At 44.0% G+C, this 13257-nt stretch overlaps 1 protein-coding gene across 2 annotated transcripts in view; it reads right to left on the bottom strand.

The window, feature by feature from the left end:
• Positions 1–13257, bottom strand: part of LOC309584576 (secretory carrier-associated membrane protein 1-like) — a 185665-nt gene that overhangs the window by 62977 nt on the left and 109431 nt on the right. For both annotated transcript variants that reach the window (XM_082300662.1, XM_082300663.1), the window contains one exon: positions 9272–9400. In XM_082300662.1, coding sequence (XP_082156788.1) covers positions 9272–9400 — 129 coding nt within the window. The remainder of the gene's footprint in view (positions 1–9271; positions 9401–13257) is intronic.

The following is a 13257-nucleotide window of genomic DNA, read 5'->3' as shown; positions in this document are numbered from 1 at the left end:
ACTCCTGCCTTCCTTAGCAGACACCTGTCTTTCAAACCAAGACACAGGGCAAGGGGGAATGGCTTTAAACTGAAGGAGGGTAGGTTTAGATTAGATATTAGAAAGAAATTCTTTGCTGTGAGGGTGGTGAGACACTGGAACCGTTTGCCCAGAGATGATGTAGATTTTCCCATCCCTAGAGGTGTTCAAGGCCAGGCTGGATGGGGCTCTAGACAACCTGGTCTAGTAGAAGGTGTCCCTGCCCGTGGCAGGGGAGTTTGAGATAGATTATTTTTAAGGTCCCTTTAAACTCAAACCATTCTAGGATTCCATGATTCTATGAACTTCATTTTTCTTAGTGTAAGCTTTCTTGTATAGAAGAACCCTACTTACATATACATTCCCTGTCTTAATTAATTACACTTGATCATCCACTAATGTTTGAAAGTCAATTGTATATAAAGATCACAAGTTGCACTGATGCTACTAGGCATCTAAATTATCAAGATAATTATTTTGTAGTCTCATTTGGGACTGTATGAAGATAGATTTTTGTAATAAGTTTCATTTCAGTAATGTTTTATTGATGGTATGTAGGTACAAAAATGCTGCTAGCGAGAATTTTCTTGCTATTTTCTAAGTCCGTGAGAGATTTTTCTCTCTCACAGAAGAGGTAGCAGGGAATGTAAACAACCAAGCCACCTGCAACCTTGGAAAGTCTTGTTTATGGTATAGTAGAAAATATTTTGATAATGGATGTTTTAGGATTTTGGCCAATCACCCCCAAGGGGTGGCTGGTCCTTTGTCCAATTAGACTATGAAGAAAAAAGTCTATAAAAGGTTTGTAAAATAATTAAATAAATCAATCTTGCTGCACAATTCCTGCCTGCTGGATCGTCTCCTCCTCCTCCTCCCTATGGCTGCGGGACACGGTGATATACCGTAGGAACCAGGCCTGCGGTAATATTGGTATTCTTGGGAAACCAAAGTCCTCACTAGGGTACATGACAAAAGAATGTGCTTCTTTACAGGAACCAGCTGGACTGTCACCCTATAATGGAGTGCCTCAAGGGGAATGGGATACCTGCCAAATGGAGGGCTTTGAAGACACATGGAAACTGGCAAGTGAGAACAAAGCTAGTGAAATTTGATTGCACACAACCTTGAAGCACATCAGAGTGGTTTCAAATGTAGTTTAGCCTTTTATTCCTTGTCTGTTCTGCTCTTTGTGGAGAGGGCTAGACATTTGCAAACAAACCTTACAAGTGACACAAGTATTTTTCATCAGAAAAAATATATTCAGAAACAAGCATAGATCAGCACAGAACACAAGGACATACTACCAAAAATGTGAAAGTACTTTTTTTAACTCTACGCAGTACATTAGGACTTCAGCTAAAATATTGGACATAGTTCCACATTGTCCAATTCTAGATGCTACACATTAAAAATCCCATAATAATATGTAGTAGACCAAGTGGCAAATCTGTAAGAGAACAACAAAAAAACACATCTCTAGAAAGCATGATGTAAAAAGGCTGAGGCAACTATGCTAATTTAGACAAAAGATGATGGCAAATGGGCATAAATGCATCTCCATAACAACAATGGACAGAACAGGGAATATCAATCACAGGAAGGGACAAATTAAATTATATCATGGAAACACTTTCTAAAGATAAAGATGATAACACACTAGAACAGGCTTGGGGGAGTTTATGAAGTGTCCATCTGTCCTGGGTTGCAGTGTATTCTATTACCATCCTCATGAGTTGTTGAAACCAGGTGGGGCAGTGTTTCCTTGCCTCCTCCCTCCGGACTATCTTCTGTTAATGAGCCCATCAATGCCTTGCCTCATGACTCATCATCCCATTGTGAGATGCTCCACCCAGAAGGAGGAACCAAGCATTCCATCCTAGATATAATCTGAGATTCCAAACACCACAGACACCCTTCCCACTGGATTCCCAGAGGACAAGAGCTACATAGCCACCACTGGACCTTCCGAGGAAGAGCAGCCCTTTTCTACAGGATCACTGCTTCGACAGAACCACATCCATCACTTCAGGAGGACCGCAGCCACCATCTTATTGGACTGCTACTGCCACCCTGACTAACAGGGTGTCAGGTTATATCCTGACTCTGTCAGTTTAACCCAGTGTTTTCTGCCTTTATTTTTTTGATTTCCCTATTAAATTGTTATTCTGACTTGGTGACTCCCACTGGTTTGTTTTCAAACTAGTACATATTTTGGCGCCCAATGTGCGGCAGGGTGCTGAGAAATGTCAGAATTGCAATTTTGTATTGTAGAAGCCACCTACTCACTATGATGCTCAACATGCGTACCTGGGTCTTGTACCTAGCTGTCTATATTTTTCCGCACATGGGGAACTACCTGCCGGTTGTAATGCTCCTGTGTAGACCTGGGTATGGTATAAAATTTGCTTTATTAGTCTATTATGCCTTCTGCATGAAAACCTCCGAGGCAATGAACATAATTCGGAATATATACTCAACTTGGTCTGCTTGTCCTACTCTAGGCTGCTACATCTGGGGCCTCAACAATCACACCCAGCCCCTGGGGGGAAGATTAAAGAATGGTTTTTTCCAGCCTTTCAGGCCTGACACAGCAGTTTTTGAAAATATTGAGTTCTCTCTGGATGTTAAGGATGGCATAATCTTGTCAGGTTTTTTTCTTTTTTCTCTATAACCTGACCCATGTACACCATGCTTAGAATCAGAGCTACGACACAGCATCCTCAGGATGAGAGGGAAAAAAAGAGCAGAGCAACAAACACCATGTCTACGCAGACTGTCACAGAGGAGAAAGAAACCAAACGAAAAACAACAGCGTCCATGTCTACGCATGTGGGGTATGCCCAGCCACTGCCCTGGAGGGACGACTGCTGAGATAAGGAGATTGAGCAATCTCCCAGCAGGACTCCCTGGAAAGGCAACTACTTTTGGGTCATGGCGAGGAAAGGTAGACCCACAGTCCTTTGGGAGACACTATGCAAATCATTCTGTAACCCATTGGTCTGTCCCAGACCCTCTGTAATCCATTGGTCCCCTACTGATCCCCTGTATCCCTATAAAGGCAAGCTCCCTTGGGCCCCGAGAGAGAAGAGAGCTCGTCCCTGGCTCCCCCCTTCGCTGGAGGGGACTCATAATAAAGCTACCTTCGTGCGGAACCAGCCACACGAGCCTTCTCGTCTCTCTCTCTTGTCTGGCTTGGCCTGGAGGCTGCCCTGCAGAGCTGAGCTGAAACCACGAGCTGATAATCACTAAAGAGCTGACAGCCTCTGCAAGGGCCCCTCTGCCAGCAGCTGAAAGGAAGACACCAGACCTCGGGAAGGCAATTCCTTTCGGGACCATCTCCCCGGACCGGTCATCTCTTCCTGGGTCACAGCCCCAGACCCCATCACCAGCTGTAATATACGCAGACTGACACAGAGGAGAAAGAAACCAAAAGCACCGTCAGTGTCTCCACACAAACCGTCACTGAATCATAACAGCCTAAACCAGTAGCAGTTGCCCCCGTTCAGAAGAAGAAATCAAAAAGCAAATCAGTCCACATAGTGACTGACAAGGATGCAGCAGGACCTTCGCACCCAGCAGAAGAGGCAGAGCAAGAGATCATCACTCGGTCGCTATCCCTGGGTGAGCTGCGAGACCTGCGGAGGGAATTCACCCGCAAGAAAAATGAGTCCATCCTGACCTGGCTGCTCCACATTTGGGACGCTGCAGCCAATGACACCATTCTGGATGGAAGTGAGGCCAGGCAACTGGCATCTCTATCCCAGGATGTGGTCATTGACCAGGGCATCAGGAGAACCCAAGAAACCCTCAGCCTCTGGCGGCGACTGCTTACAAGTGTAAGGGACAGGTACCTTTGTAAAGAAGACCTCCAGGTGCACCAAGGAAAATGGAACACAATGGAACAAGTTATCCGGTGTCTGAGGGAATTGGCTGTGCTAGAGATCATTTTCTCAGAAGACAAGAGATTTCCTTAGAGCCCGGATGGTGTCCAGTGCACATCACAGATGTGGTTGAGATTCACACGTCTTGGACCAGAGATGTACTCCCGTTACCTGGCAACACTGCAATGGAGGGAAGGCGAGGACAGGGTGGGTGTCTTGGTGAACAAACTGAGGATTTACGAGGACACCGTCACAGCCCTGTTTCGCACCCACGTCTCGTCCGTGGAAACAAGGCTGGCTGAGCAAGTCCGGGGCTTGATTGAAGAGGGCCATCAGAAACTGAAAAAGGAACTTAAGGAAGAGATTTACCACATCTCGCCAGAAACAACAAGAGTCTCTGCCATTAGGAGCAGGTGTCCCTCAACCAGGGAGAGAGGATACACTCCATGAGGTAATCTCTGGTTTTTTTCTTCAGGAACATGGAGAAGACATGAAAAATTGGGATGGAAAACCCATCTCCTCCTTAGCAGCCCGGGTACGTGAACTAAAAAGAGGGACAACTACCACAAGAAGCTCATCTAGAGTCAACTCTGCTCCGGTCTCTCACACACAGAGCTCCAGACGGTATAGGAATGGTAATATGACTGATTCTCTTGAAGGGACCTCAGAAGCATATTTACCAGAGGGGAGCAACATGTACCATGACCAAGAATAGAGGCGCCCTGCCTCTATCCAGGTAGAGCAGAGACAATCGGGTCTTTTGGACTGTGTGGATCCGATGGCCTGGCACATCTGACCCACAAAAATACACAGCTTTGGTTGACACCTGTGCTCAATGTACTCTGATGCCATCAAGGTATGTGGGAGCGGAACCCATTTCTATTTCTGGGGTGACAGGAAGATCCCAGCAGCTGACTGTACTGGAAGCTGAAGTGAGTTTAACTGGGAACGAGTGGCAGAAACACCCCATTGTGATTGGCCCAGAGGCCACATGCATCCTCGGCATAGACTATCTCAGAAATGGATATTTCAAAGACCCAAAAGGGCATTGTTGGGCTTTTGGGACAGCTGCTGTAGAGACAGAAGATATCAGACAACTGTGTACCTTGCCTGGTCTCTCAGATGACCCGTCTGCTGTGGGACTGCTGAGAGCTGAAGAACAACACTGAGGTCATCAATAAGATCACAGTAATTTCTCCACCAACCAACAAGAAAGAAACACAAGCTTTCCTAGGTGCCATAGGCTTTTGGAGAATGCACATTCCCGAGTACAGCCAGATCGTGAGCCCTCTCTACCTGGTTACCCGCAAAAAGAACAATTTCCACTGGGGCCCTGAACAGCAGCAAGCCTTCTCCCAGATCAAGCCGGAAATCACTCATGCCGTAGCCCTTGGCCCAGTCAGGACAGAACCAGAAGTGAAGAACATGCTTTACTCTGCAGCCGGGAACAATGGTCTGTCCTGGAGCCTTTGGCAGAAGGTGCCAAGTGAGACTCACGGTCAACCACTGGGATTCTGGAGCTGAAGCTACAGAGGGTCTGAACCCAACTACACTCTCACAGAGAAAGAAATCTTGGCCACCTATGAAGGAGTTCAAGCCGCCTCAGAAGTAATTGGCACTGAAGCGCAGTTACTTCTGGCACCCCGACTATCAGTGCTTGGTTGGACGTTCAAGGGAAAGGTTCCTTCCACGCATCATGCGACCGACACCACATAGAGCAAAGGGATCGCCCTCATCACGCAGCGCGCCCATATTGGAAACCCGAATCGCCCTGGGATTCTGGAAATCATAACAAACTGGCCTGAAGGTGAGACTTTTGGATTATCTTCTGAAGAAGAGGAAGATCAAGTTCCCCGTGCCGAGGAAGCCCCACCATATAACGAGCTACCAGAGAGTGAAAGACAATATGCCCTCTTCACTGATGGTTCCTGCCGAATTGTAGGTGCTAACCGGAAATGGAAAGCAGCCGTATGGAGTCCCACACGACGAGTTGCACAAGCTACCAAGGGAGAAGGTGGATTGAGTCAGGTTGCAGAGCTTAAAGCTGTCCAGCTGGCTTTGGATATTGCCGAACGAGAGAAGTGGCCGAGGGTCTATCTCTACACCGACTTGTGGATGGTAGCTAATGCTCTGTGGGGATGGCTGGATCGCTGGAGAAAGGCCAACTGGCAGTGCAGAGGGAAACCCATCTGGGCCGCTGAGACTTGGCAGGACATCGCCGCCCGAGTAGAGAAGCTGACTGTGAAGGTTCGACACGTGGATGCGCACGTACCCAAGAATCGGGCTAATGAAGAACATCGCAACAACGAGCAGGTGGACCGAGCTGCCAAGGTGAAAGTATATCAGGAGGATCTGGACTGGCAGCACAAGGGACAATTATTCCTAGCTCATTGGGCCCATGATGCCTCTGGTCATCAGGGGAGAGATGCAACATACCGATGGGTTTGTGACTGAGGGGTGGACCTTACTATGGACAGCATCTCACAGGTCATCCACAGTTGTGAGACCTGTGCTGCAATCAAACAGGCCAAGCGGGTGAAGCCTCTGTGGTATGGTGGACGATGGTCAAAGTATAGGTATAGGGAAGCCTGGCAAGTTGACTACATCACCCTTCCCCAAACCCACCATGGCAAGCACTACGTGTTGGACATGGTTGAACCAACCATTGGATGGCTGGAGTTCTACCCTGTGCTTCATGCTACTGTCTGGAACACCATCTTGGACCTGGAAAAGCAAGTCCTGTGGAGACACGGCACCCCTGAGAGAATCGAGTCAGACAATAGGACTCATTTTAAGAACAGCCTCATAAATACCTGGGCCAGAGAACACGGTATCAGATGGATATATCATATCCCTTATCGTGCAACAGCTGCTGGGAAAGTTGAATGCTGCAATGGACTACTTAAAACCACCCTAAAGGCACTTGGTGGGGGGACCTTAAAAAATTGGGAAGTGAACTTAGCAAAGGCCACCTGGATGGTCAATACCCGAGGGTCCATCAATCGAGCTGGTCCCGCTGAGTCTGAACCCTTGCACACAGTGGATGGAGATAGAGTCCCTGTGGTACACATGAGAGGTATTTTAGGAAAGACTGTTTAGATTAATCCCACCTCAGGCAAAGGCAAACCCATCCGTGGGATTGTCTTTGCTCAAGGACCTGGTTACACTTGGTGGATAATGCAGAAAGATGGGGAAACCTGTTGTGTACCACAAGGAGACCTAATCTTAAGTGAGAACTGTGTGTAGGATTTCATTGTATATATATATATGTATTTGTGTGTAGAGTTTAAGAAGGTATTGATTTGGGATGATGTAGATGGTAATAGAATAAGGGGTGGATAATGTCCTGGGTTGCAGTGTATTCTATTACCATCCTCATGAGTTGTTGAAACCAGGTGGGGCAGTGTTTCCTTGCCTCCTCCCTCCGGACTATCTTCTGTTAATGAGCCCATCAATGCCTTGCCTCATGACTCATCATCCCATTGTGAGATGCTCCACCCAGAAGGAGGAACCAAGCATTCCATCCTGCATATAATCTGAGATTCCAAACACCACAGACACCCTTCCCACTGGATTCCCAGAGGACAAGAGCTACATAGCCACCACTGGACCTTCCGAGGAAGAGCAGCCCTTTTCTACAGGATCACTGCTTCGACAGAACCACATCCATCACTTCAGGAGGACCGCAGCCACCATCTTATTGGACTGCTACTGCCACCCTGACTAACAGGGTGTCAGGTTATATCCTGACTCTGTCAGTTTAACCCAGTGTTTTCTGCCTTTATTTTTTTGATTTCCCTATTAAATTGTTATTCTGACTTGGTGCCTCCCACTGGTTTGTTTTCAAACTAGTACACCATCCTTTTGGAGGTTCTCAGGAACAGGCAAAACAAACATCAACACAGACTGTTATATGTACAATTGATTGTATCCTTAGACAGAAAATAGCTAGAAAACAGGCTTTTCAGCCAAAAAATATTTGGTGTCAGATAACTGTCAAGAGACACTTCCTTAGTTACAGCATACAAAGATCTAAAAAGTAGTGCCTGATGTAAAGAGCTAGGCAAACTGCTGTTCTATCTGCAAGCAACTAGAACAGCAGTGGTTGCAAAAACAAGATAGTATAGAAAAGCTCCACTGGCAGCTGACAGAAGCCATTGCTAATTGATTGTTGTAGTTCACAAAAACATGGGAACAGTCAGTCAGTTAAAAAAACAGTATTAATATTCCAATTCTCACTGCCCAACTTCACCTTGTGTTTGAAACATACGGCACTTTTTAGAATTCAGTCCAGCAAATGGCCAGAATTAGTAACTATCTTAGAATTTTAGAGTACTTGATCTTAGATTTCATATAAAACTTAAATATCTCTCAGATTTATGAGTAGCTAGTCCCACCTTCTACAATGAATCCATTTGCTTAAAGATTAATAACCCAACAATGAATATAAAAAGCTGTGGATTACTATGAAGTAAGTGGAATTCACTTGTTTCAATGCTGACTGGTCATTTTATGTTTTTCAATGACATGGTTCAATCACAGTAATAAGATTACTAGATTAACAGGCAAAATTATGCAAATTTGAAAAAAAAATACAGAAGAGTTCTGAAATTCACATCCCCTTAATGATGGTAAAAATATATTAATGGCATCAAAGCACCTAAATCGTTGGAATTTCATCAGTCTCAGAGTATTTATTAGGTGCTCATCACACTAGACAAGGCAGAAGAAACAAATATCATGGCATTTGTACATTTGTTTTATTCAGCATTTCTCCAGTCAAAACATACCACCTGAATGAGAGCAAAATTAACCCTACAAAGACTGTAGAGCATTCTTGGTGTACAAAGGACAGTTGCAATATGGACTGATTCTTCAGCTAACTTAATTTACACTATTTTTTAAAACAGACAAATTATATTGTCTCCACTATAGACTAAAACTATGTTAAACTATACAAAACTGTTAATATAAAGCAAATGGATATTGCACTTCTTAAACTCAGTCTATTAACACTGATTGTGAATTATATTTCTTAATATATAAGCTGATTTTAAAAAAAGCAAAATTATTTCTAAAGTAATAAGTGGTCAAAGCTCATTTTACAAAACCAGGGATATTTAAAACAGAAAACTGCACTATACTATAACCAATCTGCCTTAGGGTAATCCTCCTCCTTTTTTTCTAAGGAAATTTCTATGAAATAATCCAATAAGGTTAAAACTGAAGCTAACAAAAAGATTTCATTTCAACATTTGACTGCCGAATTTTAAAAAAATTCTCATTACAGATATTGCAAAAGCCAAAGTAGCAGGTATGTATCATCAAGTTCAAATATGCACTTTGTTTTTTCTTTAAAATAAAATACTTACACATCCACAAATAGTACATAATCTTTACTGTCTTCTGGAATTCTACAGGAATGTCTACAGAAAAGTCCTGGTAGAAACATGGACCTGCTGGAAAATTCTCAGGAAGAGGTGGCCAGTTATTTTTTCTACCTGCAAATCAGAAAGAGAAAAGAAAAAATGGTGCTCTATAATACAGTTCTAATCTCTGTATACTAGAAAGAGGTGCATTTGGAGTTGTTCGAATTGTTTTATACATAAATTTCACAAGTGTATAGATAACTTGGGCTACCAAAACCCCAAAGTTTTATTAGCAATCCTCACACAACACTAAAAATAAACTTCAGAAATAAAAAACAATGAAGTACAGACAGATCAAGGAAAGTACAATATTTTATCTATGTAAAAGACTAATCAGGCATCTGACAGTTCCTATAATGAGAAAAGAGAATTCTTCACAAAACAATTTCTCAGAGTTCCTTGACTTTCAAATGCACATTTCTCTAAGTCCCACCATACTCTCATGCTTTGTAGAACACAAAGACTGGGGACTAAAAAACATTCTTCATTCTCAGAATCCTGATATTTGTAATACCTGGATATCTCTAACACTTTGAACCAGTTCCTAATACACTTTACAGTCAAAGCTTTACCTAAAAGCCCATAAGCCTGAAGAAAAGCAGCAATTTAAATGTTGTAAACTACCTTTTTTGTTACAAGAAGATGCCCTACAGCATCAATATATTTTGATACAGTTGTGCAACAGAGTGAGGATACCACAAAGGTCAACACAGTATCAGACACTTGGATTTCCTGTATGCTAATCTGCTCGCAGATTAGAGTATACATTCTGCAGAACACAAGTCAATACAAGCATAGAGATTCAACTTCAATAACTACAAAAAACCATTACTATAGCATTTCAAATTCTGGAGGCAAGAGATACATTAATGACCATATTAAAAAGGTGGAGCTGAATTAGACACTAACCTAAAGGAAACTTTATTTGAAATTCTGACAAGGTTTTGCTTGCAATTGCTATCTTCAACCATATCTTTATAAGCAGTTCATCTGTATTGAGTGTGGCTGAACTGGAGTTCATTTTCCCATAGCAGCCCTCCCAGTGTTGTGCTTTGCATTGGGAACTGGAAAGGTGTTGAGAACACACCAGTGTTTTGGCTACTGCTGGCACAGCATCAGCACTGTCTCTCCAACATTCTGCCTCCCAATCAGTAGGCTGGGGGGTGGGCAAGATCCTGGGAGGGGACACAACCAGGCCAGCTGACCCAAATAAACCAAAGGGATATTCCATACCATATGATGTCAGCTCAGATATAAAAGCTATGGGAGGGAGGAGGAAGGGGTGCATTCATGATTCTTCAATGTTTGCCTCCTGTAGAAACCATTATGCATGCTGAAGCCCTGCTTCCCAGGAAGTGTCTGAACATCACTCGCTGATGATGGGAAGTAGAGATTGACTTTTCCCTTAGCTTATGCGCATGCAGACTCTCGTTTATTTCTTTCTTTCACTGTAATAAAACTGCCTTATCTCACCCACTGGCTGTTCTCCATCTTATTCTCTCCCCTGTCCCACTGGGAAAGGGAGTGATAGAGCAGCTTAGTGGGCACCTGGCACCCAGCCAAGGTCAACCTGCTACACTTATCTACAACTTCTCTGGGCAACCTGTCCCAGTAGCTCACCCTCTTTTTAGTAAAGAATTTCTTTCTAATATCTAATCTAAACCTACCCTCCTTCAGTTTAAAGCCGTTTCCCCTTGTCCTATCACAACATGCCCTTATGAAAGTCCCTCTCCAGCTCTCTTGTAGGCCCCCTTTAGGTACTGGAAAGCTGCTATAAGGTCTCCATGGACCCTTCTCTTCTTCAGGCTAAACAGCCCCAACTCTCAGCCTCTCTCCATAGCAGAGGTGCTCCAGCCCTCTGAGCATCTTCATGGCCTCCTCTAGACTTGCTCCAACCAGTCTCCATCCTTCTTATGTTGGGGGCCCCAGGGCTGGATGCAGTACTCCAGGTGGGGTCTCACAAGAGTGGAGTAGAGGGGGAGAATCACCTCCCTGGACCTATTGCTGAGCAGACCTACCAGCTTGAAGATCTTTGCATTTTAGTCAATTGCATATGACAACAGTGTCCTAAATGTGCAGCCAGCATCTTGAATGCAAATAGCTAGAGTACTATTGAAAAAGTCTTTGTCCTCCAATCAAAGTATCTCTAAAATGTTTCCAAAGGAGTTTAAATGAGTGTACTAAAGAAAAAAATCAGAAGGAAAGGAATATTGTTCTCCTCATTCATAACGTACAATTTCTGATGTGCTGTATCTTTTATGCAGTCATTTGGCAAAAACCCAATATTCTCTTTCACACTTCAACTTTCCCAAAGACTCCTTTAGAGTCTTCATGGACTCTTCAAGCACTTGGATGTGAACAACTTGTCATGGTTTGGGAATGATATTCCTCAGTTTAGTGCTCCCACTGTAACCATGCTGGCACTCACTTCCCTTCCCCTTCTAGTTAGAAGCACAAAAGGCAAAGATGACAGGTTGAGATAAGAACAATTTACTGGAAACAGCAATGAGATAAGAAAATTAATAGTAACAGCAACAATGGTAATAAAAAAAGGTATAAGACAAAGAAACGATTTACACAGAAAGTCTGTGACAATACCAACTGTTTTGCCCACCATGCTTTCTCCCCCTGGAAGGAGCACCCTTCTTCTCAGAAGCAAGAAAGTCCCTTTCCCCCACCCCTGGCAAATGACATGGCAGTATCAAATAACCTCCTAGACACTCCCACAGCCATGCCCTCTCAGCTACTGCAAAAAAAAAAAATTAACTCTGTCCTGGCCGAAACTAGGAGACAACTGCAACCTAATAAAACAGTAAATACCCATTTTAGAAATATCATGAAACATGCATGTCGTATTAGAGTTATGTTTCCTATGATATAGATGAACAAGACTGCCCCTGAAGCCTGAAAGAGACAAGTAATTTATGCTGTTTTGGTTTTTGCCTTTTTTTCTTTTATATGTTCTCTGTATTCTTCGCACATATCTTTGTAGCTCCGTAGCCTATTGTATAAGTGCCTAGCTTTCCCAGTAATTTTCCATGCCCTTTCCCTAGGCAGAAAGACAAAACAAATTCCAGAGATCCAAGCCCTGGGGAGTACAAGGCCCCTATACTATCTTGGTTCTTCCTGGCTACCAAGGTTGAGAACAACTCTTTGAGGTACATTCTCATGGTACAGATAGTGCCGAGGGGGAGATCCAGAGAAGGGGCTTGACCTGGGGGGAATTGCATCACCACTTGTCCTCCTAATTGGTGTTTTTTATCAATTATGCTAATTTCCTAAAACCTATAAAAATGTATTCATCTCTCGTCCTGGGGCGACTGTATGATACTGTATTCCCTATTGTCTGCCTTCTGCCAGACACGAATCCTGTCCCTTCCTGTGTCTTTAAGCTGTTTCTCAGGAGAGGGGGCAGAGAAGCCAGGCAAATTTTTCAGAGCAGTTTGTGCTCAAGGACATACACATGTTGGGTTTCCTCCCCCCTGGTGTGGGGTCGGGGGGGAGGGGACCCTGGAGTAGAGGCACGGCCTACGGGGTTTCCCTACTCCCTGGTCAATCTTGTTCCCCATTGGTTGTTTTGTGTTCCCCTGTGTGGGGAGGACCCTGGTTGTCCTGTGATTGCTCAGTTCTTCAGCAGTCCCCCAGCCATGTGGCAGGAGAATAAAGATCTCTGAAACATCTATCAAGAATCAGTCCCTGTTTCTTTCCACGGGCCTCGCTGTCTATACATGTTGCAGAAGTCCCCACTGCAACAAATGGTAGTGATGCCGGGGAACATAATAATTCCCTGGAGTCAGCGACTGGGAAACAATCAGGACTTTGAAGATCCCCAAAAATTTGTGAGTAAAGAAACTTTCTGGATCTCTCTTCTTACTTTTGTTTTGCTGTTCCATAAACTATGGAAGAACCGTGGAAAGACTCATGACTGT

Source organism: Coloeus monedula, assembly GCF_965178545.1.
Source record: "Coloeus monedula genome assembly, chromosome: W".
Lineage (NCBI taxonomy): Eukaryota > Metazoa > Chordata > Aves > Passeriformes > Corvidae > Coloeus > Coloeus monedula.
Note: the sequence above shows the minus strand (reverse complement) of the source record. Positions and strands in the feature narration are given on the sequence as shown.